Source organism: Temnothorax nylanderi, unplaced genomic scaffold, assembly GCF_030848795.1.
Source record: "Temnothorax nylanderi isolate EJ_2023f unplaced genomic scaffold, tnyl_v1.0 TNYL_tig0183_pilon, whole genome shotgun sequence".
In the NCBI taxonomy this organism is placed as follows: domain Eukaryota; kingdom Metazoa; phylum Arthropoda; class Insecta; order Hymenoptera; family Formicidae; genus Temnothorax; species Temnothorax nylanderi.
Genome location: NW_027249245.1, coordinates 273,811 through 287,158, shown reverse-complemented (window position 1 = coordinate 287,158; position 13,348 = coordinate 273,811). Strand labels below are relative to the sequence as shown.

General features: G+C 32.2%; 1 protein-coding gene across 1 annotated transcript; it reads right to left on the bottom strand.

The window, feature by feature from the left end:
- Positions 1 to 1,194: 1,194 nt before the first annotated feature.
- LOC139778439 (uncharacterized) lies at positions 1,195 to 12,309 on the bottom strand. The gene is made up of 12 exons (XM_071716369.1): positions 12,064 to 12,309; positions 11,858 to 11,957; positions 11,310 to 11,766; positions 11,021 to 11,225; positions 10,578 to 10,932; positions 10,181 to 10,496; positions 9,778 to 10,039; positions 3,894 to 4,142; positions 3,324 to 3,459; positions 1,993 to 2,308; positions 1,687 to 1,840; positions 1,195 to 1,317 (listed from the first exon to the last, which is right to left on the bottom strand). Exons 1-12 carry the CDS (start codon positions 12,304 to 12,306, stop codon positions 1,195 to 1,197), a joined length of 2,916 nt encoding a protein of 971 aa, XP_071572470.1. The 5' UTR covers positions 12,307 to 12,309.
- Between the last annotated feature and the right edge of the window lie 1,039 nt (positions 12,310 to 13,348).

Sequence of the window (13,348 nt, the reverse complement as noted above, 5' to 3'; positions counted from 1 at the left end):
GGGTCTGTGCGGAAATTTACGCGTCACCCATTAATGAGTGACCAATTGCATTCAAAGTGTTAAAGCAAATGATAATTTGTCACTCTGCGATACAGGATGTACAACAAACGTAACCATCTTGTAATTACATTGATTTGCATTAAAATGCAAATATATAATTTGCATTAAATTATAACAAAGCCAAATCAATATTTTAAAAAATATAATAATTATTGTGCGCGACGGATTCTTTATTTACATATATTTACGCAATTACTTTTTCGTGGCATGCAATTCAACCGATTTATGTATACCGATTTATATATCTCTTCTTTGTAAGATATATTCTTTCTCAGACAGCACAAAATATTCTAACAAGATAATTTTCATGGTAATATTCAACAAGAATATATTTAGATAATACGAAGAATGTTCTGCATGTTATTGGAATATTATATTTACTAAGTTCTCAGAATATTCTAATAATACGTACTTTAATAAATATTTGTTATAACATTTCATATCGTTATCAACTGGAACGTTCGTGTACCGAAATATTCCAATTCAGATAGATAACCGTGCCGAACAGCATGCAAACATTTTATGTATACTTTGTGCTGCTACTGCTGCTAATGTCCATCTAAGTCAAAGATTTGTGGCACCCGTTGTTGGATCCTAGATTTCATCTCGTGTATTCCTCGATTAAGTGGAGGATTCCCCAATTAAGAGGAGGAGAGTTTAAAAGGAAGATTCCTTGTTTAAGGAGAAGAGAAAAATTCAGAAAATATTAATTGTGAACTAGAGTATCTGTGTCGTATTGCCTAAAAGCAAAAAATACTTTAATTTCCCTCAAACGAAAAAAAGACCTTACAAAAATACGTTTTACGTGGTTTCATGGTTGTGTAGTGCCTAATAAAAAGAAAAGAAGAAAAGGAAGACTATCGCTGTTTCTTCGAGCGTTACAGAGTGTATCAGGATTATAATATAATATCTTGCAAGAAATATATTTATCGATACCTTAATTAACCTGAAAGATAAATTAAGTGAGATTATTTTACAAAATTTTGAAATATAAATTTTTAATAAAAATGTTACGGGAAATAGGAAGGCCGTCGAGCGGTATGCAAGTGATGATTCGGTGGTTGTATGATAACACAGTATATTTCGTTAGAATACAGAAGGAGCTGTCCGGACAAGACGTATCGTGAACGCGGACTAGGACAGACTGACTACCGTATCGAAGAAGAACATTAAGTCAACCATTAGATAGATAGGCAACTCTATGGGATAATGGTTCTCCAGATGTCGCGCTGGGAATCGCCACCAATCCGGATTCGGCTCGAACAAAAAATATGCAAAAAAGAGTTTAACAAAAATTAACTGAAAGAAAAATACGCGCTAAAATGCATTTCGTTTTTGGAGCAATAAGATTATTAAGATAATATATTTGTTTCTGTAACAGTATATTTGTAAGTATAAAAATATAAAAAATAAACATAAGCAAGAAATAGATTGATATATGTCCTATACTAGTAAAAAAAACTATTCAAATTATTAGCGGTATGTGTAGACGGACACATGGGCATATCTTTTTTTCCATTGATTAATCAATCGATCGTATATATTACAGTATATGAGGTAAAACTCTTGCAGTTTAGGACATTGTTCGAAAATAACGAAATAATTATCAAATGTATGAAAATCCACACTCCAAAAATATAACTTTTTCAAGTTTCTGCACTGCGCTAGTAATTCCAACCTGTGATCAGTGAGGATAGTATAAGACAAATAAACTTCTTGCAAGTGTTGATAAAAGGAAAGTAATCTAAATAAGCAGTCATCAGTAACTGGGTATCCGTATCTGTAACAAAAATCATATAATTAGTACAGTACTTTAATTGCAAAGAGAACATTCATGTAACTTTTTTAAGATGCTCGCAAAAGAAGCAAACAAATTTCAATAAAGAATACAATAATGTGTATTTTAAAAGAAAATGTAGCACACACACTTACAGATCAAGGTGCACTTTTCGTAAATTTTTATAGTTGGTGAGGACACTAATACCCTGAGGTGTAAGATCACGTGCAGATAATTTTATTGCTTCCAAGTCACGACACAAATTTCCCAACTCTATTGCAACTGCGTCTAATACAATATGCATTGAGACCCAATGTAACTCACGCATCCGTTGATTTTTTTGCAGTATTTTGCAGAGACGTTCAGTTCTTATATTTGTATCATAAAGATTTAAATACTCCAAACCATTTAACCTCTCAAGATACGAAAATCCTTCGTCGTCTATACCACAACAACAATTTAGATCCAATTCTAAGAAAAATTTGTATAAGTTATATGCAATTTACACACATTCTTGACAATTACATACATATATATACTTTATGCATAAATATACATACCTTTTAAATTTTTGCATATCTCTGAAATTTTAAGTAGAGTACGACTGTTGACAGATCGACAGTGACTTAATCGTAAATGCGTTAAACGCATACCGCAATCATCAAGAAAGTTTTCGAAATCCTTAACATCAAAGTTGTTTGCTGTAAGATCTATCTGTCGCAAATATTTACATCTAGATGAAAAGTAAATAAATAAATCGCGCATACGTAGGGCCGTTACAACAAGACGTATGTTCAAACATGTATAGAGTTCAAAGTACCGTATTAAATTATTGAAGCGCTTATCTACATAACGCATGCGGCGTAACGTCATCAAATCCAAGTTTTTAAATATTATTAGTAGTACTTTATCCTATAAAAAGATAAAATATAAAACTTCAATACACGATATGACATTGCAATAAATATTATCATGAGAAATAGACTTCTTAGAATACTTTACAGGAAGCGCAGACAAACTGCAAAATGATAGCTCCTTGGATTCATCCGAAGAGAGTTTCAAATCCTTGGCATAATGTAAATGACTTTTTAATAAATTATGACGCGAGTTTTTCTCTCTATTAGGTTGCAGATAAGCAGGAATTACCTCCTGAGGTACTTCTTTGTGCCTCATATTATTCTTATAAGAAGTCTTCCTTCGTATATCGCTGCAAATAACATCGGAACAAATTAATATTTATTATTAAAAGAATAAAAAAATATTATAAAAATTCTTATTATCTTCAATTATAATACCTTTTACAAATAACGCAATATTCTGAGAAATTTTCTTGCAGATAAACTATATCCAAGTGTGCACTTTTTAAATCTGCCGTTAAATTATAAACATCGTCATGGCATGGAGAGTACATACATGGAGTTAATTCTTTTTAACACATTTGTTAAACTCTCTTTAGCATTTCTAGAAAGAATCAATTCTGATGTACCGATAAGCATCACAGCATCTATCTTTGTGTAAGTTTCAGGTGAACTCTTCTTAAATACTAGTCTGAGCTCTTTGGTTTTAAAGTTACACGGATGCGACAACGGTGGAGAAAATAATCTTGATGTCGGGGGTACAATCTGAGACGATTCATCCCACAATTTAAACCAGTTATTATTAGAATCTTGAGCACAAATTTGCATTACGCTTCCAGGATTATATATTTCGTAAATACAGACTCTGATTGGATATACAGCTTCATGAAACTCGATATCTTCAAAATAGAAAATATAATTATACTTTCTTCTCAACAAAAGCGTATCTTCTTTAACAATATCTTATTTGTTAATTCAAATATTACATACCAATATACCCATTTTCTATCGGCGCCCAATTTCAACCCATAAAATGATATTTAGCAATTGTTTTGTCTTGCCATGGAGATATTGAGATATCTGTAATATGTCTCTGTAATGAAAAGTCGAAAAGCGTTAAATACTACAAACTCTTGAAAGTTTAAATTCCAATTACTTTTTACGGGACAATAATGTATAATACCAGGAAATATACATACCACCTTTTTTCTAAAAGGAAATGGTAAATGACGCTGTCCATAGTTTGGAAATTTAGGTGGTCCAATTATGTCAGGGGCAGTGTGATATATGCTAATATTATGGTGTTCCTGAACAACAAATCTCTTCTTCACAAATTGATAGATGAAGTCAACACTATCCTCTTCTTCTACGGATAGTCTGCCGACATAGAGATATCGACTACAACTCTCGCAATATAAAGGTTGATAATGGGATGTCATACTTTCTCTCTGAAAGAAGACAAATAATATGGAGAATAATAATCCTTGCTTTTGTAGTATATGCTAAAATGCATTGTAATATCATGGAATTTATAATTATAGCGGTAAGATTATATAATTAGATTAGATTATATAATCAAAATTTATGCATTCACCTGCTTGCATTCACATGGCTAGTACTGACATTATTATTACATAGTCTGCATGTATATTATTATTAAATATTAAATAATTGATTATTCTAAAGAAAATTACAGTTTTATAATATAGAAAAATGTTTTTTTTATAAATTTGAAATATCGCGAGCTCTGTGGTTCTTCTACCACCACGCGTGGTACACGTGCACGAGCAAAAAGAAAAAGACAAAAGAATTACAAAATTTAGATTGCTCAAATTTGCCACAATCAAGTAGGTACGCTTAATTTCTAAGGTCCATTCTACAATAGTCATATGTAAGAGTAGGGCTACGTTCGGGGAGCGCGCTATTAGCGCTATCGCATCATTCTATCTTTATTGCTCATCAGGTATAAAACAAGGATAGAATAAGCAAATAGCGCTAATAGCGCGCTCCCCGAATGCAGCCTAGATGTAAAACGTAAGCACTGTAGGCAGTAAGCTATTGACTAATAAAATTTTTACAATCCAGGAATAATTGAATGTAGTTGGTCAACTTTTACTGCTTACGTCTTACCGCATACTCTTACGTCTATTGTAGAACTTAAGATTTTCCGAAATGTATTATTTATCTTACTTAGAATAAAATGTATTTTTGATTTCATTTTCCGATATACGTTGTAGTGTGTTTCACTACGTAGTAGAGTGTTTCACCACGTCGGAGAAGAACATACGGCATACACGTGCTTATTACACGAGCACCAAAGGAAAAAGATTGCAGAATTTAAATTGGTTACGTTCTCTACACTTACGCTTCTAAGTGACTAACATTTTTTGAAATGTATTTTTTCACTTATTTAATATATTCTTTATCTTATTGTTTGATACAGTGATCTAACAATCGAACAAAGGATTTTACAGTAAATAAAGAGAATTACCGAAAATTTAACTCGGAACTGAATCAAAAAATTAATCAGAATAACTAATTTCTATCGATTTTCATACTTAGTGTTTATCAGCGAGACAGATTTAATTTTTTTTGTATAAAATAAAAAAATCACGAGAGAGATGAAATGTTGGAACACGTGGTTAGTGAGCGCACACCACTTCTGTGTAGGTCCAGATCTATATTGTATCCTAGACTGCCAACTTTCACAAAATATGGAAAATTAGGATTCAGGTAAATTACTGGAAAGCAAAGAAAAAACTAGCTAGAGGGTGGGGGTATGGAAGGACGCAAGCAGATAAATATACATATAGCGTTTTCTACTTTTTTTTTTAACGCGGGGAATCTTCAACTACTGGGTTCCCGGACCATGGCCCGGTATATGGCCTAGTAGCCCCCTCTGTAAGGAGGAGGAAGACTCCCTCGCCCTCCGGGGAGAGGAGCGAGGGGAGTGCCGGATTTCTACCGGCTAAAACCCCGCGGTTGTCCCTCTCGGCACGCGATGAGGGGGCCCCGGGAAACGCAATGATACCATCCGGGACCCCCTTAGCGTTTTCTACTGGGGGAAACTACCTAGAAGCAAATAACTCTAAAACAGTTAAAAAAAGAAACGTTTTTCTTAAGGGGTCGGAGTATAACACCACTGTAGAATTTTCAAAAAATCGATTTTTTTATTGGCTTAAAAGATGCTTTGAACCTTCTAGAATAAGGGGAAAAAAGTTTTATACCTGTACAAAATTTTTTTCTTTGAAATTTCGAGCTCTTTCCCAAGCGCGTCGGACTGCTCCGAAACGACTACCTGCGGCACGTAGATACAGCCTGCTGGAAGGGTACAGCCTAATGACTTTCCTTTTGACTTCTAACTTCTCTAATACACTAACAGATGTCTAATACACTAACTGTTTGGAACTTGGTTCCTAAATACTCAAGTGGCAAAAAAGTATTGCAAGTAGCGACTGATATTGCTGTGTGTAATTTTAACGATCGACGGTTTGACTATATAACATTCTGCGAATTATGAAAGTTTTGTAGATGGATTTGGCCTCCAAGCATACAATTTTTGCCTTGAAGCCGATGCTATGCGGATCAAGCACGCCGAGCAGTCTTTGACAGATGCGGCAAAACAGGCACGCATCAGCATAAAATCGACGAGGAAAGAAAATGAGGAGGAATATTTAAGCAGGGAAGGGCAGCTTTATGGTCCAGGGATAGCAGATTAATGGTAAAAATTTTTAAACAGTCAAATTTTCCATTTTTTCCCGTCCATAACACGTCTCAAAACTTTAAAGGCGTTTTTCTCGAAACACGATTTTTAAAGGGGATTTTCGATAAGTTGATTCTAACATTATTTATTAACAAATGATTGCCCCTTTTTTTGTCAAAAATTGTACTGTTTACTTCAAATACTCGCCAATCACATAAAAATTAATATTTTCAAAATCCCCTACGTATTTCTCTAGCTATACTCATGTAGATTAAGAGAAAATTTTTTGTTTTTTTCTAGATTCAAAGCGTCAGTTATACTGGGTGCCGCAGAGCGCGTCAAATTAAACATGCCTTGCGAGAATGGCTGCAGCGTCGCCATTTTGTACTTGTATTATTATTAAATAAATTTTTTTTTTGAACACTTAAAAACATGATTAATTACATCCTTGAATATTATTATCCTTTTACTTTTCCTTTCATCAAAAAAAAAAATCGCAAAAAAAACGCTTTATTTTAGACTTCTACAGTGGTGTAACCCCTTAAGTTATCTCCTTTTTGACAAAACAAAAAATGTGTAAAAAACACCTTTTGATTTTATTGAAAAAAATTATCTTAAAATTGTTTCGTCTCTTTTACGATGTCTTTCAATAAAGACAAAAAAAAACGTATTAAAAATATCTTTCCAGCCAATCAAAAATAACTATTATTTTATATTATTGTTTTATCTATACTAATATATAAAATTCTTACGGGTGGTGTATGTTTGAACGTTTTTAACTATATTATTAGACCGAATTTTTACCAAAAGTATATAAAATAGGGGTAGAATTTTTCGGGAAGTGCTATAGAGTGTGTAGTTTTTCGTTACCAATCTTTTTAGGAACCGGTATCCGAAATTTTTCTAATTTTTCGAGAAATAATTGACCGAATTTTAAAGAATTGTATATAAAATAGGGGTAGAATTTCCCGGGAAGTGCCATAAAGTATATAATTTTTCGTTACCGATTTTTTGGAAGCCGGAATAAAGATATTAAAACACAAATAAAGTCGTTTGAAGAAAAACAACGCCCGGGTGAAGCCCGGGTAACCAGCTAGTAATACATAAAAATCCAGAATATTTTAATTAAATAGAATGTGCATATTTATAGGTACGTATCAGTTAATAGAAACTGATCATAATATTTACATTTTTTATATGCGGAAGTTCATTATGCGTAAGTAAATCGATATAACGATAACACGATCGTTAAGGTGGTTCTTGCATTTAGGTCAAATGTAGATAGCCCGGAAAATATGATATTAAATGAAAGGTTAACGTTCCTAGAGTGTGTCTGAAAAATTTCGAATTTTTTTACCGCTTGGTTCCGGAGATATATGTCCGTAAACTTTGCCAATTTTACATGGTGATAATAGGGAAAGGAGGGTCAGATCGCACATTTATACGTTCATACTTCTCGAGTAGATGAACGAATAAAAAACTGTTTAATCGATGCAATAAACATTTCTAAAGATACTGACGCGACACCAAACTGATTGACCGTACCGTATATAAATAAAGCGGAACTTTCGACAAACTTTCGGCAACTTTCGACGTTTCGACACGACACGAGAGTCATGGCGGCCGTCTTGAGTGGCTGCTTGGCAATGTTGCACGCGTCAGCTGACGCACAAAACGCGTGTCCTACCATTCTCCCACCGTTGAATGGAGGTTATAAGAATAACATATCTTTTTCGGCAGTTGTATAAATATATTCACTATCGCGGAATTGTAGAAATTGTGACGTATATTTTTTCTATTTTAGTATATTTTATTCTTTACCGGCGTGATCATATTTATGGTTATATCACCAACTCCAGTCAAATTTGTGACTTTGCTCTGATATTTTCAGTTTATAGCAACGGTTAAGGTATTCCTTTCATGACACCAAAGTCTTAAGAATTAACTGATTTTTTGGTACGAGACAGTTAAAATGCATATCTTTACGCCAGAAAAAAATTAAACCACATTACCGAACATATAAAGAAGAATTATGACTTTGAAAATTCGATATTTATATGTGATGTTATCGAAAAAGTCTATTTTCCACATTTTAATGTAATAATTTGTTTATCAAATATCTTAAGATATTAAATATTAATTGCGCTACATATTCGCTAAACTCTATACTTTCGATAGTGCCGATAAAAATACAGAGTCACCGAATATTTAAACAAAATATTTATGTTAAAAGTTGACTTGAAATGTGGTTTATAGATGAATATTTTTATTGGCGACTTTCAAGGAATTATTTGGCAACGCTGCAAGCTGTGCGCTCATGTCACACTTCAGTTCATCACATACGATTTATTATCAACTATTTATTATGTTTTAAAAAAGAAAAATAATCCAAAAATATATATCGCATAAAAAATATAAATAAAATATATAAATATGTTTCTTATCACTCATTATTATTATAAAATCTTTCTTTGATAAAAAGAAAATGTCACAATTTTCTTTGATTAATGAAATTGACACTTACATTGACACTTTTGTTATCAACTTCACATTTTACAATCGGCGCCCTGAAAAGCGCAGCGTTGCCATATTGTTCTGACAGTAATATTTACCGAAAAATGAAAAATTTCTAAATACACATAATATTTTCACTTTTTTCTTATAATTAAACATAATAATCAATTATAACTTAATTTTATATAAGTTTAATGCAATATACAAGAGTTTGCTGAGGCCCTGCTTAAGCGCCTACAAAATACGCTCCTCCGTGAAAGGAATACCTTAAATGAGAAAAAACCTTAAGGAATAATTAATTTTAATGTATGCTGATTTTTACATACTAAATCATTCATATTTGTCACTAGTAACAATAGTTGTTTTTGTGACTTTAAATTACTGCAAGAACCACCTTAATATTCTATTACGAATGGCAGTAAAATTAGCCGCTAGCGGACGGAATATTATTCGACGAAAATTCACATAAGAATGTTTTTCATTCTATTATAGAATGCGATATGTACAGCAAATTATTGAACAGATTTGAAATAAACAACTTTTGTTTAAAAAATATCAGTTTTAAAAATTTTTCCATTAATTTGCTATTTTAAGAGCACAAATCTATACTATTATATAAAATTCTTACGGGTGGTGTGTGTTTGAACGTTTTTAACTTAAAAACTTAATTTACCACAGAATTTTTACAAAGTAAATTTGTAAGTATAAAAATATAAAAAATAAACATAAGCAAGAAATAGATTGATATATGTCCTAAACTATAGTAAACTTATAGTAAACAAAAACTATTCAAATTATCAGTCTATAGGCGTAAAGTCGTATGTGTAGACGGACACATGCGGATATCTTTTTTTCCATCGATTAACCAATCGATCGCTTATATCACAGTGTATGAGATAAAACTCTTGCAGTTTAGGACATTGTTCGAAAATAACGAAATAATTATCAGGTGTATGAAATCTCATACTCCGAAAATATAACTTCTTCAGGTTTCTGCACTGCGCTAGTAATTCCAATCCGTGATCAGTGAGATTACCCTGGCGCAAATAAACTTCTTGCAAGTTTTGCAAGTTTTGATAAGAGGAAAGTAATTTAAATAAGCTATCATAAGTAACTAGATATTCGAATCTGTAACAAAAATTATTTATACTTCAATTTCAAAGAGAAAATTCATGCTCCTTTTTCAACATGCTCGCAAGAGAAGAAACAAATTTCAATAAAGAATACAATAATATGTATTTTAAAAGAAAATGTAGCACACACACTTACAGATAAAGGTGCACTTTCCGTAAATTCTTACAGTTTGTGAGGGCACTAATACCCTGAGGTGTAAGATAACTTGCAGATGAATTTATTATTTCCAAGTTATGACACAAATTTCCCAAATCTATTGGAACTGCGTCTAATAAAATACCCGTTGAGTACCAATGTAACTCACGCATCCGTTGATTTCTTTGCAGTATTTTGCTGAGACGTTCAGTTCTTATATCCGTATTACGAAGATCTAAACACTCCAAACCATTTAACCTCTCGAGATACGAAAATCCTTCGTCGTCTATGAGAGGACAATTATTTAGATCCAATTCTAAAAAAAAAGAACATGTTTTGGATATATGCAATTTACCCGTAATATTGACAATCATACATATACAACATACATACGTACCTTTCAAATTTTTGCATATCTCTGAAATTTTAAGTAGAGTACAACTGTTAACAGATTCGCTGCATTTACTTAATCTTAAGTGCGTTAAACGCATTCCGCAATTATCAAGAAAGATTACAAAATCCTCAACATAAAAGATGCTTTCTGTAAGATCTAACTGTCGCAAATATTTACATCTAGATGAAAAGTAACAAAATATATTGCCCATACGTTTGTCCGATACAACAATACGTATGCTCAAACGTGTATAGAGTTCACGGTCCCGTATTAAATTATTGAAGCGCTTATCTACATAACTCATGCGGAATAACGACATGAATTCCAAGTTTTTTAATATCATTAGTAGTACTTCATCCTACAAAGATAAAATATAAAACTTCAATACACGAGATGGCATTGCAATAAATATTATAATGAGAAATAGACTTCTTGGAATACTTTACAGGGAGCGCAGACAAACTGCAAAGTGATAGCTCCTTGGATTCATCCGAAGAGAGTTTCAAACCCTTGTCATAATTTGAATTACTTTTTAATAAATTATGACGCGAGTTTTTCTCTCCATTAGGTTGCAGGTAAGCAGGAATTACCTCCTGAGGTACTTCTTTGTGCCTCATATTATTCTTATAAGAAGTCTTCCTTCGTATATCGCTGCAAACATTGGAACAAATTAATATTTATTATTAAAAGAATAAAAAATATTGAAAAAATACTTATTATCTTCGATTATAATACCTTTTACAAATAACGCAATATTCTGAGAAACTTTCTTGCAGATGAACTATATCCAAGTGTGCACTTTTTAAATCTGCCGTTAAATTATAAACATCGTCATGGCATGGAGAGTACATGAAGTTAATTCTTTTTAACACATTTGTTAAACTCTCATTAGCATTTTTAGAAAGAATCAATTCTGATGTACCGATAAGCATCACAGCATCTATCTTTGTGTAAGTTTTAGGCAAACTCTCCTTAAATACTAGTCTGAGCATTTTGGTTTTAAAGTTACACGGATGCGACAACGGTGGAGAAAATAATCTTGATGTCGGGGGTACAATATGAGACGATTCATCCCACAATTTAAACCACTTATTATTAGAATCTTGAGCCCAAATTTGCATTACGCTTCCAGGATTATATATTTCGTAAATACAGACTCTGATTGGATATACAGCTTCATGAAACTCGATATCTTCAAAATAGAAAATATAATTATACTTTCTTCTCAACAAAAGCGAATCTTTTTTAACAATATCTTATTTGTTAATTCAAACATTACATACCAATATATCCCTTTTTGAACGCCAAATTCCTCCAACATATAAAATGAAAAGCAATTGTTTTGTCTTGCCATGGAGATATTGAGATATCTGTAATATGGCTCTGTAATGAAAAGTTGAAAAATGTTAAATTCTACAAACTCTTGAAAGTTTAAATTTCAATTACTTTTTACGGGACAATAATGTATAATACCAGGAAATATACATACCACCATTTTTTCAGAAAAATATGGTAAATGAAATAGTTGTCCATAGTTTGGAAATTTAGGTGGCCCAATTATGTCAGGGGCAGTGTGATATATGCTAAGATTCTCGTTGTTCACGGCAACAAATCTCTTCTTCACAAATTGATAGATGAAGTCAACACTATCCTCTTCTTCTACTGATAGTCTGCCGACATAGGGATATCGACTACAGCTCTCGCAATATAAAGGTTGATAATGGGATGTCATACTTTCTCTCTGAAAGAAGACAAATAATATGGAGAATAATATAATCCTTGCTTTTGTAGTATATGCTAAAATGCATTGTAATATCATGGAATTTTTAATTAAAGCGGTAAGATTATATAATTAGATTAGATTATATAATCTAAATTTATGCATTCACCTGCTTGCATTCACATGGCTAGTACTGACATTATTATTACATAGTCTGCATGTATATTATTATTAAATATTAAATAATTGATTATTCTAAAGAAAATTACAGTTTTATAATATAGAAAAATGTTTTTTTTATAAATCTGAAATATCGCGAGCTCTGTGTTCTTCTACCAGCACGCGTGGTACACGTGCACGAGCACAAAGAAAAAGACAAAAGAATTACAAAATTTAGATTGCTCAAATTCGCCACAATCAAGTAGGTACGCTTAATTTCTAAGTAAGGTCCATTCTACAATAGTCATATGTAAGAGTAGATGTAAAACGTAAGCACTGTAAGCAGTAAGCTATTGACTAATAAAATTTTTACAATCCAGGAATAATTGAATGTAGTTGGTCAACTTTTACTGCTTACGTCTTATCGAATACTCTTACGTCTATGTAGAACTTAAGGGGTAACGCCACTCTAGAATTTTCAAAAAATCAATTTTTTTGCTTAAACGATACTTTAAGGTCTTAGAAATAAGGTACACTTGGTTTCAAAGCTCGGAAAAATCTCTGTTATCTCTTTTTCGTAATCCGTCTGCCGGCGCGGAATGCATCTATGAATGTTAACTGAAACTCTTTAAACGCGTTTTTCTCGAAATCGCTTTTTCAAAATCAGGCGGAATCAGAACTCGAACATCTTTTATCCGATTGATTTGAAATTTTGAGTGAAACTTTACAATAACAGTATCTTTAGAAGTACCTATGGATTTTGCGATAAGTTGAACAAAACTTTTTTTATAAACAATTTTGTGCGAAATTTTTTAGCGAAAAATGAAACATTTTTTTCCAACATGCACCATTCTTACAAAAAATGATATTTCGCAATTCCATAGGTACTTCTATA

What these genes read in the sequence shown, in the direction of transcription:
- LOC139778439 (XM_071716369.1), bottom strand. Translation starts at nt 12,306, where the DNA reads ATGACATCCCATTATCAACCTTTATATTGCGAGAGCTGTAGTCGATAT. An exon ending in GATATGCAAAAATTTGAAAG is followed by an intron (nt 10,497 to 10,577) that starts GTACGTATGTAT and finishes CTTTTTTTTTAG; the next exon opens with AATTGGATCTAAATAATTGT. An exon ending in AAAAGTTATATTTTTGGAGT is followed by an intron (nt 1,318 to 1,686) that starts GTGGATTTTCAT and finishes TTTTTGTTCGAG; the next exon opens with CCGAATCCGGATTGGTGGCG.